This window comes from Panthera uncia (assembly GCF_023721935.1).
Source record: "Panthera uncia isolate 11264 chromosome A1 unlocalized genomic scaffold, Puncia_PCG_1.0 HiC_scaffold_17, whole genome shotgun sequence".
Taxonomy (NCBI): Eukaryota; Metazoa; Chordata; class Mammalia; order Carnivora; family Felidae; genus Panthera; species Panthera uncia.
This window is the reverse complement of record NW_026057577.1, coordinates 58,455,027-58,480,256: the sequence shown is the minus strand read 5'-3', so window position 1 is coordinate 58,480,256 and position 25,230 is coordinate 58,455,027. Positions and strand designations below refer to the sequence as shown.

Here is a 25,230-nt window from a genome sequence, read left to right as displayed (position 1 = left end):
ATCTCCTCCCGCCGCTTCCTTCTCGGAGCTCCTCTCGGGCTGTCTCCTGTGCTTTGGCCTTTAAGGAGAAGCGAGAGCAGGTGGGCACAGAGCTGCTCACCGAGTCCTCCTCCCCCTGCTCCTTCCCTAATTTAGCAGTACTTCCGGCCGCGTGACATCATCCCCCGCACCCGGGTGACGAGAGCGGCGGGTGACGTGTGTGCGGAGAGGAGCGCGCTGACGTTGCTATTTAAAGGTCCTCCTGCGGGGAGGATGGAGACACAGCGCGAGCACCTGGTGTGGGGCGCGGAGGAGGCTGTGGCGGCCGGGAGCGGGGCCAGGAGACAGCGGAGGAGCAGAGCGCACGGTCCGCCCGCCGCCCGCCACTAGGGGAGGGGGGGAAAGGAAGGAAGGACGGACTGACGGACCTGCAGGCCGGACTAGCTCCCCACGAGGGCCCTCTCGGCCCCTGACCACCAGCCTTCCCGCCGCCTTCGCGGCTGCTGCTTCCTCTCCCGCCGCCCGTAGGGCCCCGCTGGGCCCTAGGGACGGGTCAGCGCCCCGGCCCCCGACGCCTTCCCGCGGCTCAGAGGCGGTGGCCGCCTCCCGCTCCCTCCCACGAACGGGGGGAGGGACCGCTCTCGCCCCCGGTTCTCCCCGCCTCCTCCCCCGCCCTCCGCAGCCCGCTCCGCCGCCGCGCTCTGCTCACGCGGGCGGCGCTGACCCGGGAAGCAGCGCCTTCAGCTCCGCGAGCGGCCGGTGGAGGCGGAGGCAGCGGCGGGCTTCAGGCCGCCCGGGCCGGCGCTGCTCTGCCGAGCGGGAGCTCGAGGCCGGCGGAGGTGGGCGGTGATGGAAGCGTGAGGAGGCGGTGGCGGGCCCGGGGACTGTGAGGCGGCGTGTGGCGGCGGCGCGGAGCGTGAGAGGCGAGGAGCGCGGGTGGGGGCGCTGGAGCAGCGGCTCTCCCGCGGCTTCGAGCCCCGCTCCCCTGCCCGCGACGCGGGATTAGCCGCCCGCCCGTCGACCCTTCTGCTCAGTCCAACGCCGCTGCTCGGCCCGCCCTCGCGCTGGGAGCGGGTGCCGGGGGCAGCGTGGGGCTTGGCTCTCTGATTCATTCATTCGCCGCCGCCAGCAGCCTCAGACCTGCGGTGCTCCGAAGAGAGGAGGGAAGACGGGCAGCCGCGAATGAAGGGCCGGGCGCCAGCAGGGCTCCATTGTGCTCGGCGGCGCGAGGCGGGAAGGGGCTGAGGGAGGTGGGATCGGGCCCCCTCCCCCTGCTCCCCGGCGTGCGCTGCGCCCCCAGCCTGCTGCCAGCCTGGAAATGGCTCCGTTTATTCTCCTCGGGAGAATGAATCGATCCTGCCCAGTCTTCTCTTCCTCCTCCCCACCTCCTCTCTGCTCCGAGTCTTAGGAGGGGAAACATTTAAAAGACAGATTCCAATGTGGAGTGCCGTGCACATCGCGAGCTGTTGGGTTTGCACTTCGAGGAGATTTTTCTATCTAGCTTTTTCTAACGTGAGCGCAGGGAAGCAGTGGCATGACTGCTTTTAGGATTTTTATTTTCTCGTAGGGATCTCTGTAAAGTGCACGTCGCATTGGGTTACATGCTCCACCCCCAAGGGAACTGGTGTGGTGGAGAAATTTGAACCCGCAGCCTTAGTAGCACCAAAAGGCCGAGTTACCTGGCTCTCCCCGAGTGTCTAGGAGGACATGAGCGAAATGACCACCGAACTCATTTTTTATAGGACTCGGTGAAGCTGGATTCTGCGTTTCCGACAGACACGTAGACTCATTTTGTGGAATAGAGTTGACCGCTGTCTCCTCCGCGCAGCATTTTAACTCTAATAAGCAAATGCCACCTCTGCTTGAACGTTTTGGTATTTACGAGAGAGAAATCCTTTTACCTAAGGGAACTAATTGAATTGTCAGGCACCACTGAAATACCTCCAGAAAAGGATCTCGGGGGGTGGAAAAGCAACTGCGAAATAGCAGACGGAGAAATTCCTTTGGAAGTTATTCTGTAGCAGAAGAGCAGAAACTTCAGAGCAAGTTCTCATTGGGCAAAATGGGGTAAGGACTTTTGTGCCTAACATAGCTTTGAATCTGTTTATGTGTGTTGTTGAGCGATGGTGGTGATTGTGTTTTATGTTTTCAAACAAATTTGCCACCTTGCTAAGCTGGTCGTACATTAAAAATACGGGTTTGTTAACCTGTTAATAAGATATTTTTATAGAGTGACCCCAGAGGCCATAACGAGGGAACATATATACATAATTTTTTTTAATTTTTGATAATTTGTAACCAGAATAGAGTTCGATTAGTAATATTTAAGAAGACAGCATCTTCTGCCCTTTTACTGGTCAGCCTGCTGCATCCGTTTGTAATTAAAATCATACTGTCTTAGGTTTTGTTGCCAGGGTCTTTGAGAGAAAAGTACTGCGTTCTCTCAGTACTTTGAGAATAATCAGTTGCACAAAGGAACAATTGTAAAGTAATGAGTGGTTGGACTTTAGTCCTTGAAAATGATCCAGTGTAAATGATTGCCTCCACTGTGCCCTCTGTTTTGCCCTTGAATATCCAAAGCTAACATGTAGAATTGATTTATTGGGGCATTAAAATGAAAATCTGAAATTCTTACCCATGTGGTGTCCACAGTGCCGGTGCACTTAGTAGATCAGAGCTTCAAAGGAAAAATCTTTTTGTTGAAAGAACTTGTTCGCTTTTTCTGTTTTTTGCTCTAAAGCTCAGGTTTTCAGTTGATGTTAACAGTGTCAGATCCACATCTTCGTTCAGTACCAATGTCAACCAACAGTGTGTTTTCCAGCCTTTCATTAACTCTTCACACAGTAACTTGATAACATGACTCTTTGTAATGTAAGTCAGAAATATATTAATGGAGTAATGATGAAGTCATGTCATTGACAGATTGTCCATGCTTTTTGTCAAAGAGGAACTTCGAGAATTTTCCTTCTCTCTGTAGTTGAACAAACCCAGCTCAAGTGTAGTTAAGAGACAGGAATCGAAAGAATAGACCAAAATTTATTGTGACAGTTTAGGGGTATGTACACCTAAACTTTATTTTTTGAAACTTTGAAAGTTCTTAGATAGTACTATTTGTTGTTGTTGTTGGGAGTTAGAATTTGAAGTTTATTAACTTGAACAAGTTTGAAAATGTAGAACATGTGTTGTAGGGAGTTCTTTCTTCATCAGGAATTAATGAGAGTGATAATTGTTTTTAAAACTTGAGTGACAAGTGATGAGAATATATATAACTTGGATGATTTGAGGTAGAGCTAAGCAATTAAAATACCTTATTCTATTTTAGTACTGCTATTCGTAACTTGGTAATCTGAGGCAAATTACTTAACCTCTGTGGACTCTTATTATCTGTAAAATGAAGGACTTAGATGATAAGTTTTAACGTTTTTTTCCAGTCTGTAAAAATGAATTATTTTCATTTTCTCCTGTGTATTTTAATTACTAGCTGGTTTCTTGAAGTAGATCTTTCAGATGGAGACATTATTCTCTCAAGCAGGTTTTAAATATCAGCTAGAAAATAATGGCATTTAAAACTGGGATGAAATGCACCAATTTTAATAAGAGAAAATGCAGAAAAATACTGCTATTTAAAACCTTTGAAATATGGCTTCCTTGAGAATCTGCAGCTCTTGTGTCTAAAACATGTCAGAAGAAAAAAAAAAATCAAGTGACAATTTTTCATGTTGAAGGCTGCATTCTCTAGACTGTAGAGTGGTAGCATCATGGAAGAAAATCGGGTTTTCCACAATCTTTAAGCTGCATGAATGCTTACCTTTTTACCAAGAGAAGTTTGGGCTGAACTTCCTACCAAACAGGCTGGTATTTAAACTATTAAAATAAGCCCCCCCTCCCAACATGACACACATTTTTGATAATTCAGTGTAATTACATTTGCTTATAAACTGATTTATTTGTCCTTTTCCCAATAAAGTTTTAGAAGTAGACTGGAGAGGAAAAGGAGTGTTTCTGGCATTAGTTTTCTGAAAATCTGTGTAGGGCTATGATTATTTCCCATGGATAGTGATCTGTTCCATCTAAGTTGTCAAGAGAGGATGGACAGGTAGAAGAGAAGAGCATAGAAGAGGCATTTGTGGAAGTTTCCACACTTGGTAGGTGTCAATATCCGTTAAGTGTGGAATAGGTATAGTCTCCTGTATCTATTTAAACCAAAAGGAAATGGTGTTTTAAATGGCCTTTAAAGTTTTCTCTGGGGTAATCCAAAATTACCTTACTTTGACAGGTATATAAAATTTAATACTGTCGTGAAGAGTTTCACCATCTTATGAACATATTTTTGAATGTTAGTTTTTAATAAGAATTTTTCTTTGCCTCAATTATGGCTATAATCCAAGTCTAGGGGCAAAGTTTAAGCAGAAAGAATTATTTTTAGTTTTTTTATTTTTAGTTTTTTTAATGTTTATTTATTTCTGAGACAGAGAGAGAGCATGAGTGGGGGAGGGACAGAGAGAAAGGGAGACACAGAGTCAGAAGCAGGCTCCAGGCTCTGAGCCGTCAGTACAGAGCCCAATGCGGGACTCGAACCCACGAACCGTGAGATCCTGACCTGAGCCGAAGTTGGATGCTCAACTGGCTGAGCCACCCAGGCGCCCCTGAATTATTTTTAGTTTTAAACAAAATGGGTGATTAGGCAGAAAACAAACTTGGCTCCTATAATAGTAGTTTGTGAACCACTGTGGAAATGGAAAAAGAACAGCTGAAAATGACAGTTGCCAGAGTCTTTCAAAATATCTTGGATGCTGCCCGAACTGTTTTTAATTACAGTGAAGGCAGTTGAAGAATTGGTTTGTGAAATAGGTGCATCAGACCCCTAAAAAGTAGAGCATTCATGTGTGTAAGATAAAGTCTGGAAAAAGCTTCAAAGCTCCAGTGAGGAGCGCCTGTTAGGTCCAGCCCCCAAGTCATCCTCCAAGTAGTATCTCCTAATGAGAGCAGTGAGTCAGTAGCTATTTCAGAACCATTAGAGGAAGCAATAGAAATTAAGGAACTTCAACAAGTTATTTCATGCCACCTTTTGTTTTGCTTAGCTCATATTGACAACTTAGTGCCATCAACAAGGGAATAGAGAACCTCCCCGCCGCCCCATTTAAAGTTATTTATAAAAATGTGATTCTCCGTGCTAATAAGGTCTGATAGTGCTATTCTGATTTGTCTCACCTGCTTCTGGGAACTTCTGGAAACCATCTTCTCTGCCTTTCCCCACATAACTTCCTGGAAGCATGAAAGTGGGTGCTGCTGATTGCAGCCCGAAGAGTCCTTTCTTGGCTTAGAGAGGAAGCTGACCCCTCTTTCTCCCTCAGGCTACTGGGTGCTGCTCTCTGGGTGCCCAGGCAAAAACGTGGAAGTTTTGATCCAGCAGTGCAACATGAATGGGCTTGGTTGGAAAGGCAATCGCTCAATCATTACTAACATCTGAGAAGTTAGATGCATGTCCTTAATTGTATATTGGTTCATCTTACTAATTGTGAATCCCTAACATGTGGCATGTTCGGCAGCCCAGTGTTGGTGATACGGAAACTAATGTGCTCCTTCCCTCAGAGAGTTTATAGTTTAGAAGTTAGGAAGACAGTCAAATTAGAAAGTACAGTGAAATGTCTAAGGGGCCCTGATGTAGGGCATCTTAGGGACACAAAATATGTGTGCGTGTAGCATTAGCTGCTGAGGGAAGGATAAAAAAGCTATTGTAGAGGTGTAAATAGCTATTAAATAATGAAAGAGAACAGGTGTGCCTTATAGACAATTGAGAAGGCATTCAAGGCAGAAGGAACAGTGTGATTGACAGTACTGAGACCAGGAACTGCAAAAAAGTTTGGCTTCACAAACTCAGCTCTGTGGAGTATGGTAAGAGATAGGCCCAGAGTCTTATGCAGGGGCCAGGTTAGAAGGCCTTGTAGACCAAACAAAAGCCGGTGTATTTCAAGGTTTTTTGGGGCATTGACCCATTATAGTAAGATACGCATTTTTACCTCACCACCTAGTGCACACATATTATAAATGATAAAATGTCACAAAATAATGCCCTTTGTGTGATGCATTGTCGTATTTTCTAGTTTTAAGAAAGAATGACATTTGAGATCCAGTAAGTTGATACAACAACCCAGTGATGATAACTGGTAATTCGAAAAACACTGCTCTTGGCTATGGGAAGCACTAAAGGATTTAAAGCAGAGTAGTTACATGAAGGGTCGGGTAAGTAGGATGAAAAATTAGTTTTAAAAACCATTGAAATTTTGGTTTTGTTTGTTAGGTCCTGTGGAAACACTAAGCTGGAGCAATGAACCCTAGCTAGTAGGGGAAATGGATGGCTGAACAGGGCCTAGAAAATTCCAGGGTGAGGGGAGAGGAGGGATGATGATGAGTTGTATGCAGTTGTCTCAGTGGGACTTTTTCAGGATTAGGGCATTTCGTGTGCAGGGGTAAAAATATAGGAAATGGCATGATATGTTTGTTCTTTGCTGAGCTGCTCATTCAGATGGGCCTTGAAATCTTGAGTGTAGAAGTTTAAAAAGGACTTTCTAGCTAACATACAAATTGCATGGAAGAGTGAGAACCTGTTCCCCCAAGCAAGTAATTAAAGAATATTTGGAATTGTCAGTGATATTTGCCTTATAAGCAGATAGATGTTTCCTCCCCCTCCAGTTTATTAAAACATAATTGACATATAGCATTGTATTACTTTAAGGCCCACAATGTAATGAGTCAACACATATACACTGTGCAATGATTATTGCACAGCATGTATACTGTGCAATGATTACCATAGTAAGTTTAAGTTAACATCCTTCGTCTTATATACTTACAGATTTCTGATGAGAAATATCATCAGAATAGGTTTATTATATTAATGGCATAATCCCCCCCCCCTCATTAAAATTTGAAAGAACTCATTTTTTTGTTAGGTATTTTTCAAGGTAACATATACATAGACAAGATGACCCTGGCTCTTTCAGATGTCCTTTTCCCTCCATCTAAACCTATTGTTCCTTATAGTCAAGACTTTTAACTGATTATTTTTTGTTCTGATTTCGTTTTATCCTTGTGACTTCATTCCTTTTTCTCTTGTCCAAGGGGCAGGTATAATCACATGGACTCTCAGGGTCTCTCCCCTGGCCCCAGTGCATTTACCCTCTTGAAAGTGCTGGAAAAAATTTAAGGCCATTCCTACTCCTGTCTCCCTAAACTACTCCTGCAGTTTCCCCCCTACTTCCCAGCTTCAGTTTGCTTCAGTGTCTGATTGGCAGTGCTCATCTGAGTGCCCACCCTCCCCAACGCCCCCCCCCCCCCAACCAAAAAAAATTGGAGGAGGAGGACTTTGCTTTTCCGGATTTGGTAGTAATGGGATGGGAAGGCCATCCACTCTGGACTGAAAAGTAGCAACATCTCTATGTGGGATAACAGTGTGTGTTATGCCAAAATGAATATTATTTTTTAGATTTACAAATAAGATATTTTATAATGTCTTTTTAAAAAATTATATCCTATTCCACAGTTTTAAAAATGAAAAAAAAAACCTTTTTGAATGGTTATGTATTTAGCATGGCAGAAATTGAGAAGAGGGGAATCAAGATTATGGTACTTGAATATTTAGACAAAGCAATTAGTGGGAATGTATAAATTAGTGAGGGTTGGTTACTTTAAGTTTAATCTGCATAAATTAATTTTAGGGAGGAGCAAATACTAGAGGTGGGATTATTTGGGAAACAGAATGGATGTAGTATATGATGTTCTTGGCTCTGACCTGAGGTTTTTATAAGAACTAAAGTAGTGATTATGAGGGATGTCTGGGTGGCTCAGTAGGTTAAACGTCCAACATCAACTCAAGTCATGACCTCACAGTTGGTGGGTTTGAGCCTCGAGTCCGTCTCTGTGCTGACAGCTCAGAGCCTGGAGCCTGCTTTGGATTCTGTGTCTCCCTCCCTCTTTCTCTCTGCCCCTCTCCCCCTTGTGTGCTCTCTTTCTCAAAAATAAATAAACATTAAAAAAAATAAAATAAAGTAGTGATTATGAGTAGCATGTTAAGATGTGATTATGTAATTCTCAAAAACAAGATGTGTTATGTCATTTTGATCAGTTATATTATGTAGACGTTAATCCTTTTTAAAAACATCCTTATTAATCCTATTTTTATTTAGTTCACTTGTAACTTTCTTTTCTTTTTTTTTTTTTTTTTTGATTTCCTGTCTCTAGAACAGAATTACTAAACTTTGACCACAAACTTACACATCTGTCATGAGCAAACAAGTGTACACAAAAACAATCCTTTTCAAAATATATATACATAAAGGAAGTGTTTAGGGGAGCTCTTAACTTTGGTTCAGCAAAGTTTATTAATTTAATAATTTTGAAATGAAGTCACAATGTACATCAGACTAGTGTGACTTTTCTTTTTTGGGATTAAAGGATTCTGAAAGTTGGTTTAGGCTAATTACCTGAAACATTATTCATGCAATTAAAGGATTGAACAAAGAAACTGTCTTTATAAATAATTTATAAACTTAGTTTGGTTTTAAGTGATCAAATGTCTCAGTGAAAAAATGATTGAATCTCAAAAGGTCTAACCTCCTTGCTGCTGTATGATTTTTATTTTGTTCAGACCTCTGGTGTTTAATTGAAATACTTATTTTTACTTACTGGATTGTTACGTTATTTAGAATTCAACTCACTGGACAAAAGAGTAAGGGAAATGAGTTACAAATATTTAATTTTTCCTGATAGAAATTTTAAGTGACTTAAGACTTTTTTGAAACGTGTGTGTGTGTGTGTGTGTGTGTGTGTGTGTATGTATGTATATATTTGTAATGTTTATTTTGAGAGAGAGAGAGAGAGAGGGAATGGACGTGGGTGGGGAAGAGGCAGATTGAGAGAGAGAGTGACAGAATCCCAAGCAGGCTCCACTCTCAGTGCTGGAGCCTGACAACAGGGCTCAGTCCCATGACTGCGAGGTCATGACCTGATCCAAAATCAAGAGTCAGATGTTCAACCGACTGAGCTACCCAGGTGCCCCTGTATGTAAGATGTTTTAAATAGATTTATATCTCAATTAGTAAAGATTATCTTTAGTTGAAGGAAATGTGCAATTTTTTGTTTGTGTTGCATCTTTGTAATGCCTTGTGATCTGTGGCTTATACAGTAAATTGACCCTGTTTTATAAGATTCCTTATGTTCTTGTAATAAGTGAGATTTTCCTAGAGATTTTCCTCTGTTAAGTATTGAAAAATTGAGTGCTTTTGGGGCATTGTAAGATTTCGGACTCATTAAGTATCTTCATTTCAAAAGAATCTCCATGTAATAAGCAGTGTTTATATAGATTTTAGCCTGTCTACAAAGAATTGAGATAAAATTTCCAAATCTTACTGACCAGGCATTGCAGGAGTAGGTAAACTTTTTAAAAGCTGATCATTCAGTGGTCTTCAACCTGTAAATAAAAGCATATAGTTAAAATCCTAGTTTTTATAGCATACCTCCATATTCCATAAAATTAGGACATTTCACTATCACTCTCTGTTAAAAGAAGCAGATTTATCAGTGAACTTCTGCTCTTAATTGTAGCCTGATTCTCCTTTTCCCATCCATCATAAATAGTACACCTTTGGTCATTTCTGTGCTCCCTAATATCTGAGTAAAAGAGATGAGATCGGTAAGAATCAATGCTGCTTGTATTAAGCAATATTTTTCAGAGGAGAAGTTGAAATTGTGGACATGGGTATATATACTGTCTTTTTCATCCACTTGTATCAGTAGATCTCTCAACAACTTGGGTTTGAGCTGCGTGAGTCCACTTACAGACAGATTTTTTAATATAAATACAGTGCAGTATTATACATGTATTTTCTCTTAAGATTTTCTTTTTTTTTAGGTTCATTTCTTTTATTTTGAGAGAGAGTGCGAGCCGGGGGTGGGGAGGTCAGAGAGAGAGGGACAGAATGAGAATCCCAGGCAGGCTTCACACTGTCAGCGTGGGAGCCCGACGTGGGGCTCAAACTCATGCACTGTGAGAGGATGATCTGAGCTGAAATCAAGAGTTGGATGCTTAACTGACTGAACCACCCAGCTGCCCCTTCCTTATGATTTTCTTAATAACGTTTTCTCTCCCTCTCTTCACTGAAAGAAATAGTATATAATATACAAAGTGTGTTAATTGACTGTTGATGTTATCAGTAAGGCTTCCAGTCAACAGTAGGTTATTAGTAACGTGTTAGGGGAGTCAGAAGTTATAAGTGAATTTTTCACCGTTGAGGGAATCGGCGCTCCTAACCCACATTGTCAAGGGTCAACTAACTGTATTTCATTTATTTTCCCATCTTGTTTTAAAAAGTTTTTAAAGGGGCGCCTGGGTGGTTCAGTCGGTTAAGCGTCTGACTTCGGCTCGGGTCACGATCTTGCGGTTCGCGAGTTCAAGCCCCGAGTCGAGCTCTGTGCTGACAGCTCGGAGCTTGGAGCCTGCTTCACATTCTGTGTCTCCCTCTCTCTCTGCCCCTTTCCTGCTCATGCTCTCTCTCTGTCTCAAAAATAAATAAACATTAAAAAAATTAAAAAAAAAGTTTTTAAAAACCTCACTTCACTGTTAAGTACAGTTTAGAATTAATTTTACAGGGACATCTTTCTAGTGACCTTGCAAAGGAAAAAAACAAAAACAAATATTCTTTCTCATGAGGTTCCCCCTTCACTAATGGATTGTGAACCCAAAATGGCTTTTGTGTAGCTAAAAGAATTTTAAATGGGTAGAACTAACATTTGACTTAGTTAAGCACTGAATTTCACTTATATATAACTGTCTTGTCTCTTTTAAGGTAGGCCACTGGAGGAAGGCAAAAAGTTCCTCTTTTCTTTCTTGTATGAGAAAATAAAATTATTTATAAAATACAAAAATTTACCAATTGAGTCAATCTTTTCCCTTCATAATAAAATTTACCTTTATACTTACGCTAGCTTTCAAAAAATCACCTTAATCTCTTAATAGCTACTATTAGCTTTAAAAAACAAAAGGTTTGTTTTATAGATATTTTCTTTTAGTGTTCTTCCATAAAACATGAAACATTTTCATGTTATCTTTGAGGGTTTGGCGCTAGTTCCTCAAGGCAGAGAGCAGTTGTAAGAATTGAGGACTTTGTATAAAATTACCAAATAAGAGTTAGACAGAAATTAAACACAAACAACTGCCAAGGGACCACAGATACCAAAGCAGCTTTCATTACTTTCTTTTTAAGTCATGTTTATCATGTCATGTGTATTGGCACATCTGGATCCGTGTGTCAGAGTCCAGAGGGCTGTAGACAAGAGTCCATGACTTCCTCCCTCCCCTTAACCCATAGAAGGGAGGAAATTTGTTCGTGTATATTTTTGTTTTTGTTTTGAAAGAGAGCATGCACACATGCTCAGGGGAGGGACAGAGAAAGAATCTTAAGTCAGTCACCGGCAGGCTCCATTTCCCGACCCATGAGATCATGACTTGAGCTGAAATCAGGAGTCAGACATTTAACCAGCACCCCATGTCCCTGTGTTTAATAGGAGAGCCTTACTAGAAATGTGCTGAGAGCCACAGCTCTGGTACATATGTCTTGTGAGTGCTATATATTGTGTTTGCTAACCGTCTAGTTCATGGTATAGCATGCAAGTGCAATGTAAGTTGAAAGGATCTGGGGAAAATTAGAATCCTTTTTCCATATACAGAAAATCCGGATTCCTAATAGCAATTAGGTATATAGTTGGATGTACCAGTTATTTTTCTGATCATTTTTCTAGGTAAATTGTTGGTTCTTTTTACTTTTACCTTTAAGCATGCCTCAATCTTACTTTATTGTCTGTTTTCATTTAAGCATTTATAAGAAGTTCAGGAGAGCTATTCTGAATAAGGCTTTTTTTGTGAGTTACAATTTTCTGCCCTAGTTATTTTCAGTTTCCCCCATTAGGCTCTTAATAAGTCTCTAAGAAATTATCTTAAGTGGATTTGACTATAAGAGAACTCCAAGTGCTCATGTTAGAAAATTTCTGTCAGTCTTCACAGAAGGTAAGTCTGTACATTACTAAACATATAGGACAATTACTTTGAACCTCTCAAAATATTTGAGTGTGCTTAGCCTATCCCTTTATCTTTATATGCTTCCCTTTTGCAAAACTGCCATTTTCTCTCCTGGGTTGTTAGGAATCTCTGTCACGTGGATTTTAACATTAAAATTCATGTGCTTTGCGTAATCACCCTGCCAGCTCCCAAGATGTTTACAGAATGAGGATTCTACCTACTCTTGTTTACTCAGTACTGCCAGGGATCTGTATACGTTCAGCTGAATGGGAATACTCCCAAGCCATCCTTAAACCCATCTTTCTGTTGATTTAAAACAAACTATTCTAGATCTCGCAGGCTGCCTTACTCAACTGATAATATATAGAATTTTAGTTGTCTAATTTTCATTGTTGCTTTCATTGAATACTCTATGAATGCTGAGTTGATACTTCTATTAGTGTGGGGAAAAGAAAAAGGCATTAATGAGAATATTACTATTTGGTTTTATTTGGTGACATACTAGTATATTCTGAGTCATTAATATATAATTGGTGGTTAAACTGTAGGCTATGTGTATGGCAGGAAGCCAGCCTGAAGAATGTTTTCAAAGATGATACAGTGGTCAGTTAGAAACCAGGATGCCAAATTGTATATTCTCTGTGGCCTCGTCTATATAAAATACATTCTGTATATACATAAAAATACTTGAAGAAAATTCCTTAAAGTGCTACCATGTTTATTTTGGGGAGGTATGATTGTGAATTTTTTAATTTTTTTTTTTAGTTTTTCTGAATCTTTTAGCTTTTTCTGTGAAGGATCTGTTTTTATATTTTTTTAAGTGTTCATTTATTTATTTTGAGAGAGAGAGAAAAAGAGTCCCAAGCAGGCTCTGTGCTCACAGCAGTTGCGGGTCTTAATTCCACAAAATGTGAGATCATGACCCGAGCCAAAATCAAGAGTTGGACGCTTAGCCAACTGAGCTACCCAAGCCCCCTGAATATATTAAGTTTTTAGAACTTCTCTTGGGTTATTAGGGTGAGGGCTGTTTAAAAAATGATAATATCTACAGTACAAATTATCAGAATCGGTCACTGTTCTTACATATACTTAGGTGTTTAACCCAGTTTTAGCTTACCCTTATTTCATTTGTCTTTAAACAATTGATTAAGGAACTAGTTACGCTAATAGCAACACTTGTTTTTTGTTTTTCAGTGTAAAGAGTTTTCGGAGTGTTAGTACTTATCTACACCTTGTGTGGGTAAGGAGAGAGAGCTCAAAGGGAGTTGTGACTTACAGGAGGTTATGCCGCCATGAAATGGCAGAGTGTGTCCCAGCTCCTCCAGCTCCTCAGGCTCCTATCATTACTTTGGAGCATCCTAAATCGATGCTCACCTACGTCGTGACTCATTTAGAGAGAGGTTTCTAACCCCTCATAGTTAAAAGAAGCATTCTAATTTAGTGGAAGCTTGGTATCTTAGTGATGAGTTCATTAAATGTATCTTGTTTTCCTTGTAGATGGTATGGAAAGAAACTGCATTCTAATTTTAGTGTAATTAAATCTCTGCTCATGCATTAAATTTTGAATTCATTGAAGTGTTTCTCAGAAATGATTTGATGTTATTACATGTCCATGGTTTATATAAAGTTTCCAAAGTTCACATTAAATTATAAATTCCATCAGTCAAAGCCCTGTTAGCCACCTCGGTAGTTACTGGGCAGATGAACCTTTGAAATACTTAGGGTCTACTTTTCTGAAGACTTCAGACCAGGAACAGAAATCTTGGGATGGTATGTTGAAACACCTTTCCTAGGGCTTAATGCTGGACCAGGAAACCTGTAAATGGATGGGTAATATATTGTACATGTTTGAATCATCATGAGACAGCTATAAGTTACTCACTTGCCTGGAATTTGTAAGAGAAGATTGGACCATATTGTATCCAGATTTTAAATTATTCATTATAAATTATTTTTTCTGGATGTCAAATTCAAATGCTGTCATTGGCTGGGCAGAAAAATATGTGAACATATGAGGTAGAAGGCAGTAGGGATTGATGAAGATTGTGGGAAAGTGAATAGAACACATCCTGCCTAAAATCGTTCATATCCAATTTCTTCTAAAAACCTTCTGGTGAGAGAAACACATCTGAAGCCTAATACATTAGTTATTTAGCAAACATTTTTTTAAGCTTCTGCCAGGTGCTAGTGACTAATCTAGGAAATCTTTGGAAATGCTTTACCTCTTGACCAAAGAAGGAAGACCAGAACGTAGTAGGGCACTGGCAAAAATTGACATTAGATGAGTGGTTCTTAATTTTGAACCTGTATCAGGATCACCCAGAGGGCTTGTTAAAATCTGAGATTCCTGGGCTTCACCCCCAGTTTTTGATTCAGTGAGTCTGGGAGTGAGTTTCACAAATTTGCTGTTCTAACAAACTCCCAGGTGATGCTGATGCTGCTGGTCCTAGGACCTTGCTTGGAGAGTCGTTGTATTTGCTAAATGAAGCTGACACATGTGAGAAACTTTGTAGCCATATGAAAACTCAATTCTTGAAGCTTTTGGTTTTTTTTCTTTGCAGTTTGCAAAAATTAAAATTCTGAACTGAGGGGAAATCCTTGATTGAGCCTCTCCTCTATTTTTTTATTAGCTAAAAGATCCAGGACAACTTGAAACTGCTCTCTATCTCTTTAAACCTGCTTACTTCAGCAGTACTGACCAGTTACGTGTCTTTCTTATTCAGAGTTAATCCTGCTTTCTGGTATTACTAAATGTATTATTTCTAAAATTACTTGAGCCTGCTTTGACTCCTGAAGTTTTTGCATTTGGAGTATTATTTCCTTTGAAGTTGTGTATTCTGCTTAGATACCCTTCAGTTTGTCCACATGCCATAGTTTTACATTTCTATTGCTGTGTGACAAATTACCACAATTTTAGTGGCTTAAAACAATGTACATTTGTCTCACAGTTTCTGTGAGTCAGGAGTAATTGGATCTTCTCAGGGTGTCATGAGACAGCAGTCAAGGTGGCAGGAACTAGACACATTATGGATCTACATTATCTTTAAAGCTCATGTGGTTTTTGAGTGAATTTGTTGCCTTGCAGATGTAGAACTCAGAATCAGAAGCTGTGTCTTTGAGGCCAGGAGGAAGAACCCCTTTCCAGTCCTTCAACTTCTTTTAAAGGACTCACCCAAATAAGTGAGGGTCCTAAGATAACCTCCCTTTTGATTAACTGAAAGTCAACTGATGAGTGACCCTATCACCTCTGTGATACCCCATCCTATTCAACCCTTTTACCACACTCAAGGTGAAAGTTTTAGGCAGAAAGCATCTGCCAGGGGGCAATAATCTTGGGGCCATCTTAGAGTTCTTCCAGCCACACTGTATCATGTATGGATGGATGTTAACCAAATGGTCAAATGCCTCTATGTCCATTCCAAGTTTTTTTTATTTTTTATTTTTATTTTTAAAAATTTTTAAATGTTTATTTTTTAGGGAGAAAGAGTGTGAATGGAGGGAGGGACAGAGAGAGAGGGAGACACAGAATCTGAAGCATGCTCTAGGCTCTGAGCTGTCAGTTCAGAGCCTGACATGGGCTCGAACCCATGAACCATGAGATCATGACCTGAGCCGAAGTCGGAGGCTTAACTGACTGAGCCACCCAGGGGCCCTGTTTCCAAGTTATTTTTTAAACTAAAAAAAAAAATCTATAGCCCTCTGTACTCCTGATGCAATATGGACTAGGTACTCTTTAGGCATACTATGTAGTTCTCATCCTAAACCTTCCTCTCTCTTTATGCCCATTTATTTACTTATTTGCACTGTATCTCCCGGACATTGTTTTCTTTCTTGGTTTTACTGAAGCTCGTTTTCCTGTAGTACCTGAAAATGGCTCAGTGGGAGATGAATTTTGAGCCATAGTATATGTGAAAGTGTCTCCTCTGCTTCCTCCTTTTATAATTGAGTCTATATCTCTAGATACAGTGTGAGGGCTTTTTTTGTTTGTATGTTTTCTTTTTCTTTTTTTTTTTTTTTTTTTTTTTTTTTACCATTTTGCTGTTTAAGTCTCTGTTGGGCCATTTCAATCCGGTTAGTTTCCCTAAATTTGGGAGATTTTCTTCTGCTAAAAAAATTTACCTGTACATTTTGTCTTCTCTTTATGAATTGTCCATTGGTTGGATGGTGGACTTCCTTTTTGTCTTTTCTACCACTTTTCCCCCTTTTAATCTGCCTTCTGAGGAAGTTTCCTTGACTTCCAGCTTCTAACACTTCTTTTTTTTTTTAAGTTTATTTTTATTTATTTTGAGAAAGACCTAGAGAGCAAGCTAGAGAGGGGCAGAGGGAGAGGGAGAGAATTCCAAGCAGGCTCCACACTGTCAGTACAGAGCTGTACACAGCGCTTGAACTCATGAACCCTGAGATCATGACCTGAGCTGAAATCATGACCTGGATTTTTAATTTCCATATAAATTTTAATTTGCAAACCATCTTTTTCAGTATCTTATTTGAGGAATTTTATAGTGTTTTATAGTTTTGTTTTCTGTTTCCTAAATTACCTTTTTTTCTGTTCTTTTTGTTGTGTTTTGTTTAGTTTCTATCATGTTGGAAAGTTTCCTGAAATACCTGGTGATCCTCATCTATGTATTGGAGATATTGAAAAGCTGATTCAAAGCTCTTTGTGACTTAGTGAGTCATGTCATTAGTGAACTTCATGTTAAGCATTTAGGTGGTGGTCTTCTTGGGTGGTCCCCAAGTGTCAGTAAATAGTCTCTGTTGGGCCCTTTCAATCCAGTTAGTTTCCCTAAATTTGGGAGATTTTCTCTTTAAAAATTCTGAGATTGTTGTCTGAGATTGTTCACTTTATCTAGAGAATGATCTTCCACTATATATAACTCGTGGCATTCCTAGAGCAAGGTAAGTATTTTCTTCTCTATGTACCTATATACGGTATGTACCTGTATAATCTGAATACCACATAGGGGAGAGTTTTTGGAGGGCCATGGTTTAGTTTTCCGGCTTTCTTAAGAGAAAGTGTTAAGACACTCCTGTTTTAGGCCCCATCTTTGTCTCCTGCTCTTGGGCAAGGTTGTTGCTGGACTGTGGAGGGAGTGGGGACTCTTACTGCTTTGTTATTTAAATTTTCAATCAATTCCCAATTGTCATCCTATGACTTACGCTCTGTTCTGTATCCCATTGCCTGTGAATCCCACAAGTTCATTTACTAGTTCCCTCTTTGCAGGCAATTTAGTTTCCTTGCCTTTGCCAAGTCAAGTACTATTCCTTCTTTTAAAATTACATCTTTCAAACCGTATTTGAATTACTTGTGCACTGGTGTCACTTCTGTTCTTTGGTGTTATGGGTTTATACCTTCTTTTCCCTTCACTTACATTTTAGTGGGATTTCAGAAAAGGAAGATAAATGTATGCAATTAATTTGCTATGTTTGACCAGAATCACTGAGCCTTAGCATTTTAATTTATATAAGTCGTTTTTTAGAATGTGTTGACACTGTTGGTGGTTAATTGATTAGAACTTGGTAAATGATAAAGTGTTGGCTTTCTAAAAATCTCTCGCTGTTACCAACACCTGAAAACTCAATGCATGATGCAAACACATCTCAAAATGGGAAAAGTTAAAATTGATCATCAGCCCAGACCTCAGCAAAACAAAGCACTTACTCTTTCAACTGTTTCAGGTAACTAAGGTGTTGCTGTGGTTTTTTTCATACCACTGTGCCTCTTGAGCACTGGTAACAAACATAACACACTTAATTTGTGTCATGAATCATGCTAGGCGCTGTCAGTACAAAGATGACTAGACAGCCATGTAAACAAGAAATTACATTACTGCTGTAATGTAATGCACGTGTCTCTGACAGACCGAGAAGGAAGTGCCCACCTCTACCTGGGAAGGTCAAAAAAAGCTTCATATAGCAAGTTAGGTTTGTTTTGAGAGATGAGTTGATGGGGAGGGTGGTCAATGGGAAGTCAGAACATATGTGAGTGGATATTAGGACATTTCAGGCAGAGGGGTGGCATACGTAGAGCCTCACAGGTGACACATGCTAGTTAGAAAGTTACGGTAGGTGCACCTGGGTGGCTCAGTCCCTTAAGTGTCTGACTCTTGGTTTCAGCTCAGGTCATGATCTCACAGTTTTGTTGGTTCAAGCTCTGCGCTTACAGTGCAGAGCCTGGTTAGGATTCTCTGTCTCCCTCTCTCTGCCCCTCCCCAACTTGTGATGTCTATGGCTCTCTCAAAATAATAAACTTAAAAAAAAAAAAAGAAAATTAAGGTAGTTTGGCGTAATTCATATACAGTATAAAAGTAGATTTGATTAAAAATTAGTCCAGGGTCATATGATGACTATGTGCCATGAAGTACCCATATCAATAAAATATTTGAAGTAAATTCCTTCATATGTATCTAATTCTGTTCAATGTTCTACTGTCTGTATATATATATTCATATAGATATATTCTAAAACACATAAAAACAGAAATGAAAGAGGAGAAAACTTTTTGTACCCCACTTTAGAGGCCGTCACTTTAAGTAATGGTGAGCAAAGGAACAGTTTTAAGCCAATAGAGTTATTACTATACTTGTGTTTTATATTAACTACTCATATTGCAAGTTTTGGATTTGGGGGCTTGGGGGAGGGAAGTGTGTGTGAAAAATGGTTGGGGGTCTTGTAGACCCTCAAGTTTAATTGTGTAATAGGTTAATTATAGCAGTTTAGTCAACAATAATGGCTGGCATTAAGATAGAGTAGAACTGGGGCTGAATTTAAAAGAGGTTTACCTACTAGTATTTATAGGAGTTAATGATGAACTGTGTAGGTATAGAGGGATAAGGAGATTGGCTTCGTCAGCAATTAGTTGAGGTAGGAAATGAGAAATTTGCTGTGAGGTGAAATGACAAATTAGGTAAAAGCTGATATATTTATGGTCATCCACATGGGAATGTCTTTCAGTTGGATATCCAGGTCTGGAGCTTAGGTAAAAAGGATTGGGCTGAGGATAGAGTTTTGGGAGTCAGTACAATACGTAAGTAATGGTTGAAAGTATGAATGTGGATGAGCTCATTCAGGATATTTATAGAAAAGAGCAGATGAAGCCTCTCTGAGGGAATAGTCATTTAAGGGACAGGCAAAGGAGCGGAGAAAACTGTCAGGCTAAAACAGTGAGAGAATAGTGCCAAAAAGCCAAGAAAAGGGAGTTTTAAGAAATGAATAGCCAGGATCAAATGTAGCAGAAACACCAAAGGAAGCAAAAGTAGCTCTTAGATGGGGTAGGCAGTGGTCCTTTAATGACCTTACCATGAGAGGTTTGAGAAGGCTGAGATGGAAGCCAAAGTGCCACACGGTGATGGTGCTAATGGAATGGATAAGGAAGCAGAGACCAAAAGTGTAGACTTCTTTAAGAGCAAGCTTCTTTGAAATAGTGTAACTTCAGCAAGCTGCAGGGTTAGGAAATTTTTTTGGTTTTGCTTCAAAATAGGATTAAGCATTCTTTGAGGCCCTGGGAAAGGAGTTCATAGCTGGGGGTATTTGAAAATTAGAGTAGAGAGGGATAATTACTGAGGAAAGAGATGGGCGAGATTGTGATCTGAAGCACAGGTAGAGTAGTCAACCTCAGTAGGCTTATCTTCCACATGGACTGGAGGGGAGGCTGTAAGGAAGGAAATGACTAGATTAAGTTTGTAGGTTAAAGGGCAGGAGGTTGGGAAAGAGTTCCTTAGCTGGGGGACTTCATTTCCACAATTCATCAATTGATTCATTTAACAAACAAATATTTATTAAGTACTTGCTTTGTGTCTGGCACTATTCTATGTGTATGAGATACATCTATGAACAAAGAGCCCTGCCCTCATGGTAAATTCTAGAAAATGGTGAAAGACAAGGCCATCTGCTGAAAATGTAGAAAGTGAGGGCTGGTCAGAGCCTTGGGAAAAGAGGTGAAGAATGGGAGAGATTACCAACCATCAATAGCCAGGAGCTTGGAGGGCCCAAACTGGGGTAAAGCCATGAGTTGTTGAAGGAGTCAAAATCTAGTTTGTTGCTTTACCTGAGAAACAGAAAGCTGTGTGTTAGAAGGGTTTTCCTGGTCTCCATTCTGCTAAAAATGAAGCATGAAAGAGGTATGTTCAATTTTTATAGTGTTAAATTCAGAGTTACTTTAATATGCTACCTTTTTCCCCCTCAGCTGCCCTTTTCCTTCTTTAGAGAACATTCCATTGTTTTAGGAAACCAACCTAGTATTAAGTTTGCCAGAGCACCACCAATTTCTTAACAGTAGATGTCTTTTCTGTGGAAAACCTCCTGAACCCTTGTGGTGTGGGAAGTTTTGAAACTCTTCTGAGGTCTGGGATTACATTTAATATTTATCTTCTCATTTCTCACTTGTCCTGTACACATACCACCCACAACACACAGACACTCCTGGGGAACCAGAGTGTAGAGGTGATCTTTAAGTTTTTTTCCTCTTCTTTCACACCTGGGAAAGTCACAGAAGTCAGTTGATTGGCATAAGCACTTGAACATTCCTCAGCTTCCTACTAAGTCCTTAACTATTTTGGAAGCAGTTTTGCAGCTTTAACTTATCCTATCTCCCGTGATAAATATAAATATTTTTAGTTTTTTTGGGTAGGGTGGGCTTTTGTTCTCTTTCTAGTCCCTCAAAGTACCTGTACCCCTTTGCTGATTTTAATCTTATTATGACAGTTTTGGTAGAATTTTTTTTAAAGGGAATTTCCTGTTGAAGGGATTTGTCTCAACTAGTGAATTGAGCAGTATTTTTCTTTTTTATAGAATTAAGAGGCAGTTAAGAGAGGCTTGAAAATGAAATACATTTTTACTTTATCCTTTGTTGTGTAAGATGTAATTTCATCATCAAACTCTGATGGCACTGGTAGGATTTTTTAAAGTGTTTTTGTTTGTTTTTTTGGTTTTTTCTTTAAAAACCTTAGGAGATTTAGGCCACAGACGCTGTAGCTGTGGCAAAGCCTAGCCTGGCACAGTATGGCACAGTACAGGGTGGCTTAGTAGTCACATCAAGGTCTCTTGAGCCAGCTAGTGGCCTAATTTAAATTATTGATCTTCTTTAGCTCTGTGATCTTGGAGAAGTTACTTAAGTTTTGTAGGTCTCCATTTCCTCATCTATAAAATGGGGATAGAATTGTGAACATTAGAGGACAAAATACAAGCAAGTTTGTTGAAACAGTGGAGCACTTAACTACTCACTACATCGTGGTTATTGTTATTGTGGCTTTTATACAGTTACATTTCTGGTACTCAGCTGAATTTGTTTAACTTCTAAATAGGCAACATGAAAAAAATTAAGCTTTGGTACTACTAAAGGTGAAAAATAAGTTTATGGGATTTATCCATCTTCTTATCAAATACCCATTAAAATCATCCCTCCCTTTCTATTTTATGTCCAAAGAAATTATCTGCTTAATGTTCTTTTTTTTTTTTTTTTTTTTTTAGTTTATTTATTTCGAGACAGAGAGAGTACAAGTTGGGGAGGAACAGAGAGAAAGGGAGAGAGAGAGAATCCCAAGCAGGCTCTGCACTGTTAGCGCAGAGCTCAATGTGGGGCTCCAACTCACAAACTGAGATCATGATCTGAGCTGAAATCAAGTCAGCGGCTTACCTGACTGAGCCACCCAGACAGCCTTATCTGTTTAATGTTCTAATTTCATTGACTGTCTTGAAATATTCTGATTTTGGGGGATCTTGATGGAATCATGAAAATACTACTCAGTAAGGAAGTTTGAAGTTTGAATATTGTATATGATAGAAATCACTGTAATAAATCTTATAAAATTAAAAAAGTCAAATTTAAGTAGTGCTGTTTTTATGATAACTATAGTTAGGCCATCTTACTGATCATCTTATTAAGTCTACAGAGAAGTATTTAAATATCTGATTTGGTCTTTTTTATTAAAGATTGTTCACCAATTATGGGATTCTTAAAATCGGATATTGTTAAGTTACTCAGATTAAAATTTAATATATGAAATTTTAAGTAGAAAATCCATCAAAAATAACACATAATCTATTTGTGAAAGATGTATAACAATGTAGAGAAAGGCTCCTGTTGAAAAGTTTACAATATTTTGGTGTCATCAGATGGTAAATTCTGGTCTTTTTAGTTCACTACTTAGGATGTGTGATTTTTGGGCACTGTGGAGTGATTATCCCCTATGAAAATTCAAAAGAGAATGATACATAAACTAAGATGGCAACTTATTAATTATTTATTATAAGTCATTAAAAATACATCATCTGCCATAGAAAAAATGCCACAGTGGAAGCCAGATTGTAATCAGAAGTTTGCTTGATAAGTAAGGGTATTTTATTGGATATCCACTGCTACACCCCATGCATTGATCTCCATTTACCACTCAGATACATCAGGCCGCCTCTCGCCCAGAGAGTGCTAGAGGCACTGCCTGACCACCTCTCAGAAATCCTTGTTTCTAACTTACGTAGTTCTCTACTTTCCTCTTGTATCTTCTTGAAGACAAAGGTGAAGCACTTGGGGAGGTTTTGTGCTTAGTCATTAGCGTGATCATTCCTGCCTGAGTTTACAGCCTTATCTTGGTTGGATTTGAGAAGCTTAGATAGACTCCTAAATTTTTTAAATTTAAAGTCTGTATTATGGAAAGTTTTAAGTATATAAAAACATTAAGAGAATTGTATAATAACCCCCTGTCATCTTTCACTGTGGTTCAACAGTTAATATACATATGGCATATATTGTTTCATCTATACTGCCTGATCCTCTTAGTATTATTTTAAAGCAAGTCTAGACATCATATGGTTTTACCTGTAAAATTACATTTGGTTGATAAATTTCTTGAGTCTTTGAATCTATAATAGCCACCTTTCCTGCTGGCTATTTATCAAATATGTCATCTGGAAATCTTCCACATTCTGGATTGGCAGGCTATGTTCTCATAGTGTCATGTAACATGTTCCTCTGTTCTCTTATTACTGGTAAACTTACAATTAAATCTGGGTTTAAGTGGACTCAGTTTTGAATTTTTTTTCCCCCACAAGAATATGTTATAGGTAGTGTGGTATACTTCCAGTGTATTGTATTACTCTAGAAGGCACATTAAAATTTCTTGGCATTTCTTTTTTTGTATGTTAAAGTTGATCAGGGACTCCATGTTAATCAATTTGATCCATCCATTAGATTACAAAACCATGATACTTTAGTTCTTCCTAATTTTATTCTCAAACAGTACCTTGTTGTGAAACATTGCCTTTCTTCTAATCTGTTCTTCTCATGCAGCCAGGATGATCTTTTACATATAAATTGGATCATAGACCACTCTGCTTAAGTCATATCGCATTATTCAACGATTAATACCTATACTTTCTACCATGGTCTAAAAAGTCTGCATAGCCTGGTCTTAATCTACCTGTCTCCACCTCATTTTATGCCATTCTGTCCTTTGAGAAGCAGTATAGAATTTTGCATAAGATAGGCTTTTGCACTAGATTGCCTGAGTGTGTGGACTTTGGCAAGTCATTCAACTATTTTGTGCCTTGATTTTCCATATAAAATCAGTGTTTTAAGAGTACCTACCAACAGAATTGTAATGATTAAAGAATACATGAGTCACTTAGAACAATGCCTGTATAACACAAATACCAAGTGTTAGCTGTCAGTTGCTGCTGATATTGGTGCTGTCATTTTCTATATCTGCCTTTAAGCCTCACTGTACTTTTCAGTTTCTGGAACTGCCAAGTTCTTGCGAGCCTCAGGATCTTTGCACATTGTCTTGATTATCTCTTGCTATATAACAAACCACCCAAAATTTAGTGTCTTATAATAACAACAATCATTTAATTAGCTCATGAATTTGGAACTTGGGACAGGGCTTGGTTGGGATGGCTCATCTCTGCGGTATGTGGCATTAGCTGGGGTGGCTTAACTGGGGGCTGCAGTATCTACTTTTAAATGAGTCATTCATATAGCTGGCAAGATCATGTTTGCTTTTGACTGAGAACTCGGCCAAGGCTAGGGGCCTTGGTTCCTCTCCATAGGCTGATTGGCTTTACTCACAGCATGGTGGCCAGGTTCTAAAAGTGAGTGTCCTTGTGGGGGGAGGGGAAAGTGGGTGATGGGTATCGAGGAGGGCACCTGTTGGGATGAGCTCTGGGTGTTGCATGGAAACCAATTTGACAATAAACTTTATATAAAAAATAAAATAAGAGTGTCCTGAGAGAACCAGGCTGATGCTGAGTGGCCTATTACAGCCTGGCATCTAAAGTCACAGGGTCACTTTTGCCTTATTATTTTGGTCCAGTCTTATAGGGCCATTCAAGTTTAAGGGGAATGGACATAGACTCTACCTCCTGATAAGGGGATGGGAGGGTTCTTGAAGAAGGACAGAGATACTGTTGCAGCCATCTTTGGAAAACACATTTCGCCACACATGCATTTGAGTCTGAAATGCTGTTAACACTCTGATTCTCACTCTTTAACTAAGTATCCAGTCTAAATTAGTTCCCTTTTCTTCCATTCCCATTGTGTACTTTCTTTCTCATAGCTCTTTATTTTCCTTGGCAACCACTGATCAATTACAGTCACAGTTGGTAATTTTCTCCTAAAGTCCATGAAGGCTAGAGCGTGTTATATACCTAGTACCATGCATAAAACCTGTTGAAATGTTAAAATGTATTATATGAAGCTTACACATCTTAACACCATGTATTAATTCCCACTAAGAATAGCATATTCTAAACTTTGTAGAAGGAAGGGAACAGATACAGCAATACCCGGAGTCAGTCCTTTAACTCCTGATAGTTCACATTCTACTGCCTAGCTTGGGGTGAGGATAGGGTGGAGAGGAGACACATGTATGTATAAATTTTGTGGGGGAAAGGGGGTGGGTAGTGTAAGTTGCAATAGCTGAATCCCTGCTTAATCTCTCTATACTTTTAAAAATCAAATTCACAAATACATTTTCTCTTTCTCTGTTTCTCTAGTATCCATTTCATGGCACAAGGCTTCTAGCTGGTCTCAACAAAGAATGGTAGCCTAAGAAATATTCAGTACTGTGCTCTCAGAGCAGCCAGATAGATGTTCTTTACTCAAGGAAACCTAACCAGACCCTCACTCAGAACCACTACCCTTTCACTTTTGGCATAGATCTAACAAATTTAGTTACTGGGTTTCTCAG

The 25,230-nt window shown here is 39.6% G+C and overlaps 1 protein-coding gene across 1 annotated transcript in view; it reads left to right on the top strand.

Annotated features, from left to right (window-relative positions):
* The first annotated feature begins 241 nt into the window (after positions 1 to 241).
* HOMER1 (homer scaffold protein 1) overlaps positions 242 to 25,230 on the top strand; it is a 143,660-nt gene continuing 118,671 nt past the window's right edge. The window contains exon 1 of the mRNA XM_049648580.1: positions 242 to 2,046. Coding sequence (XP_049504537.1) covers positions 2,042 to 2,046 — 5 coding nt within the window. The 5' untranslated portion in view covers positions 242 to 2,041. The remainder of the gene's footprint in view (positions 2,047 to 25,230) is intronic.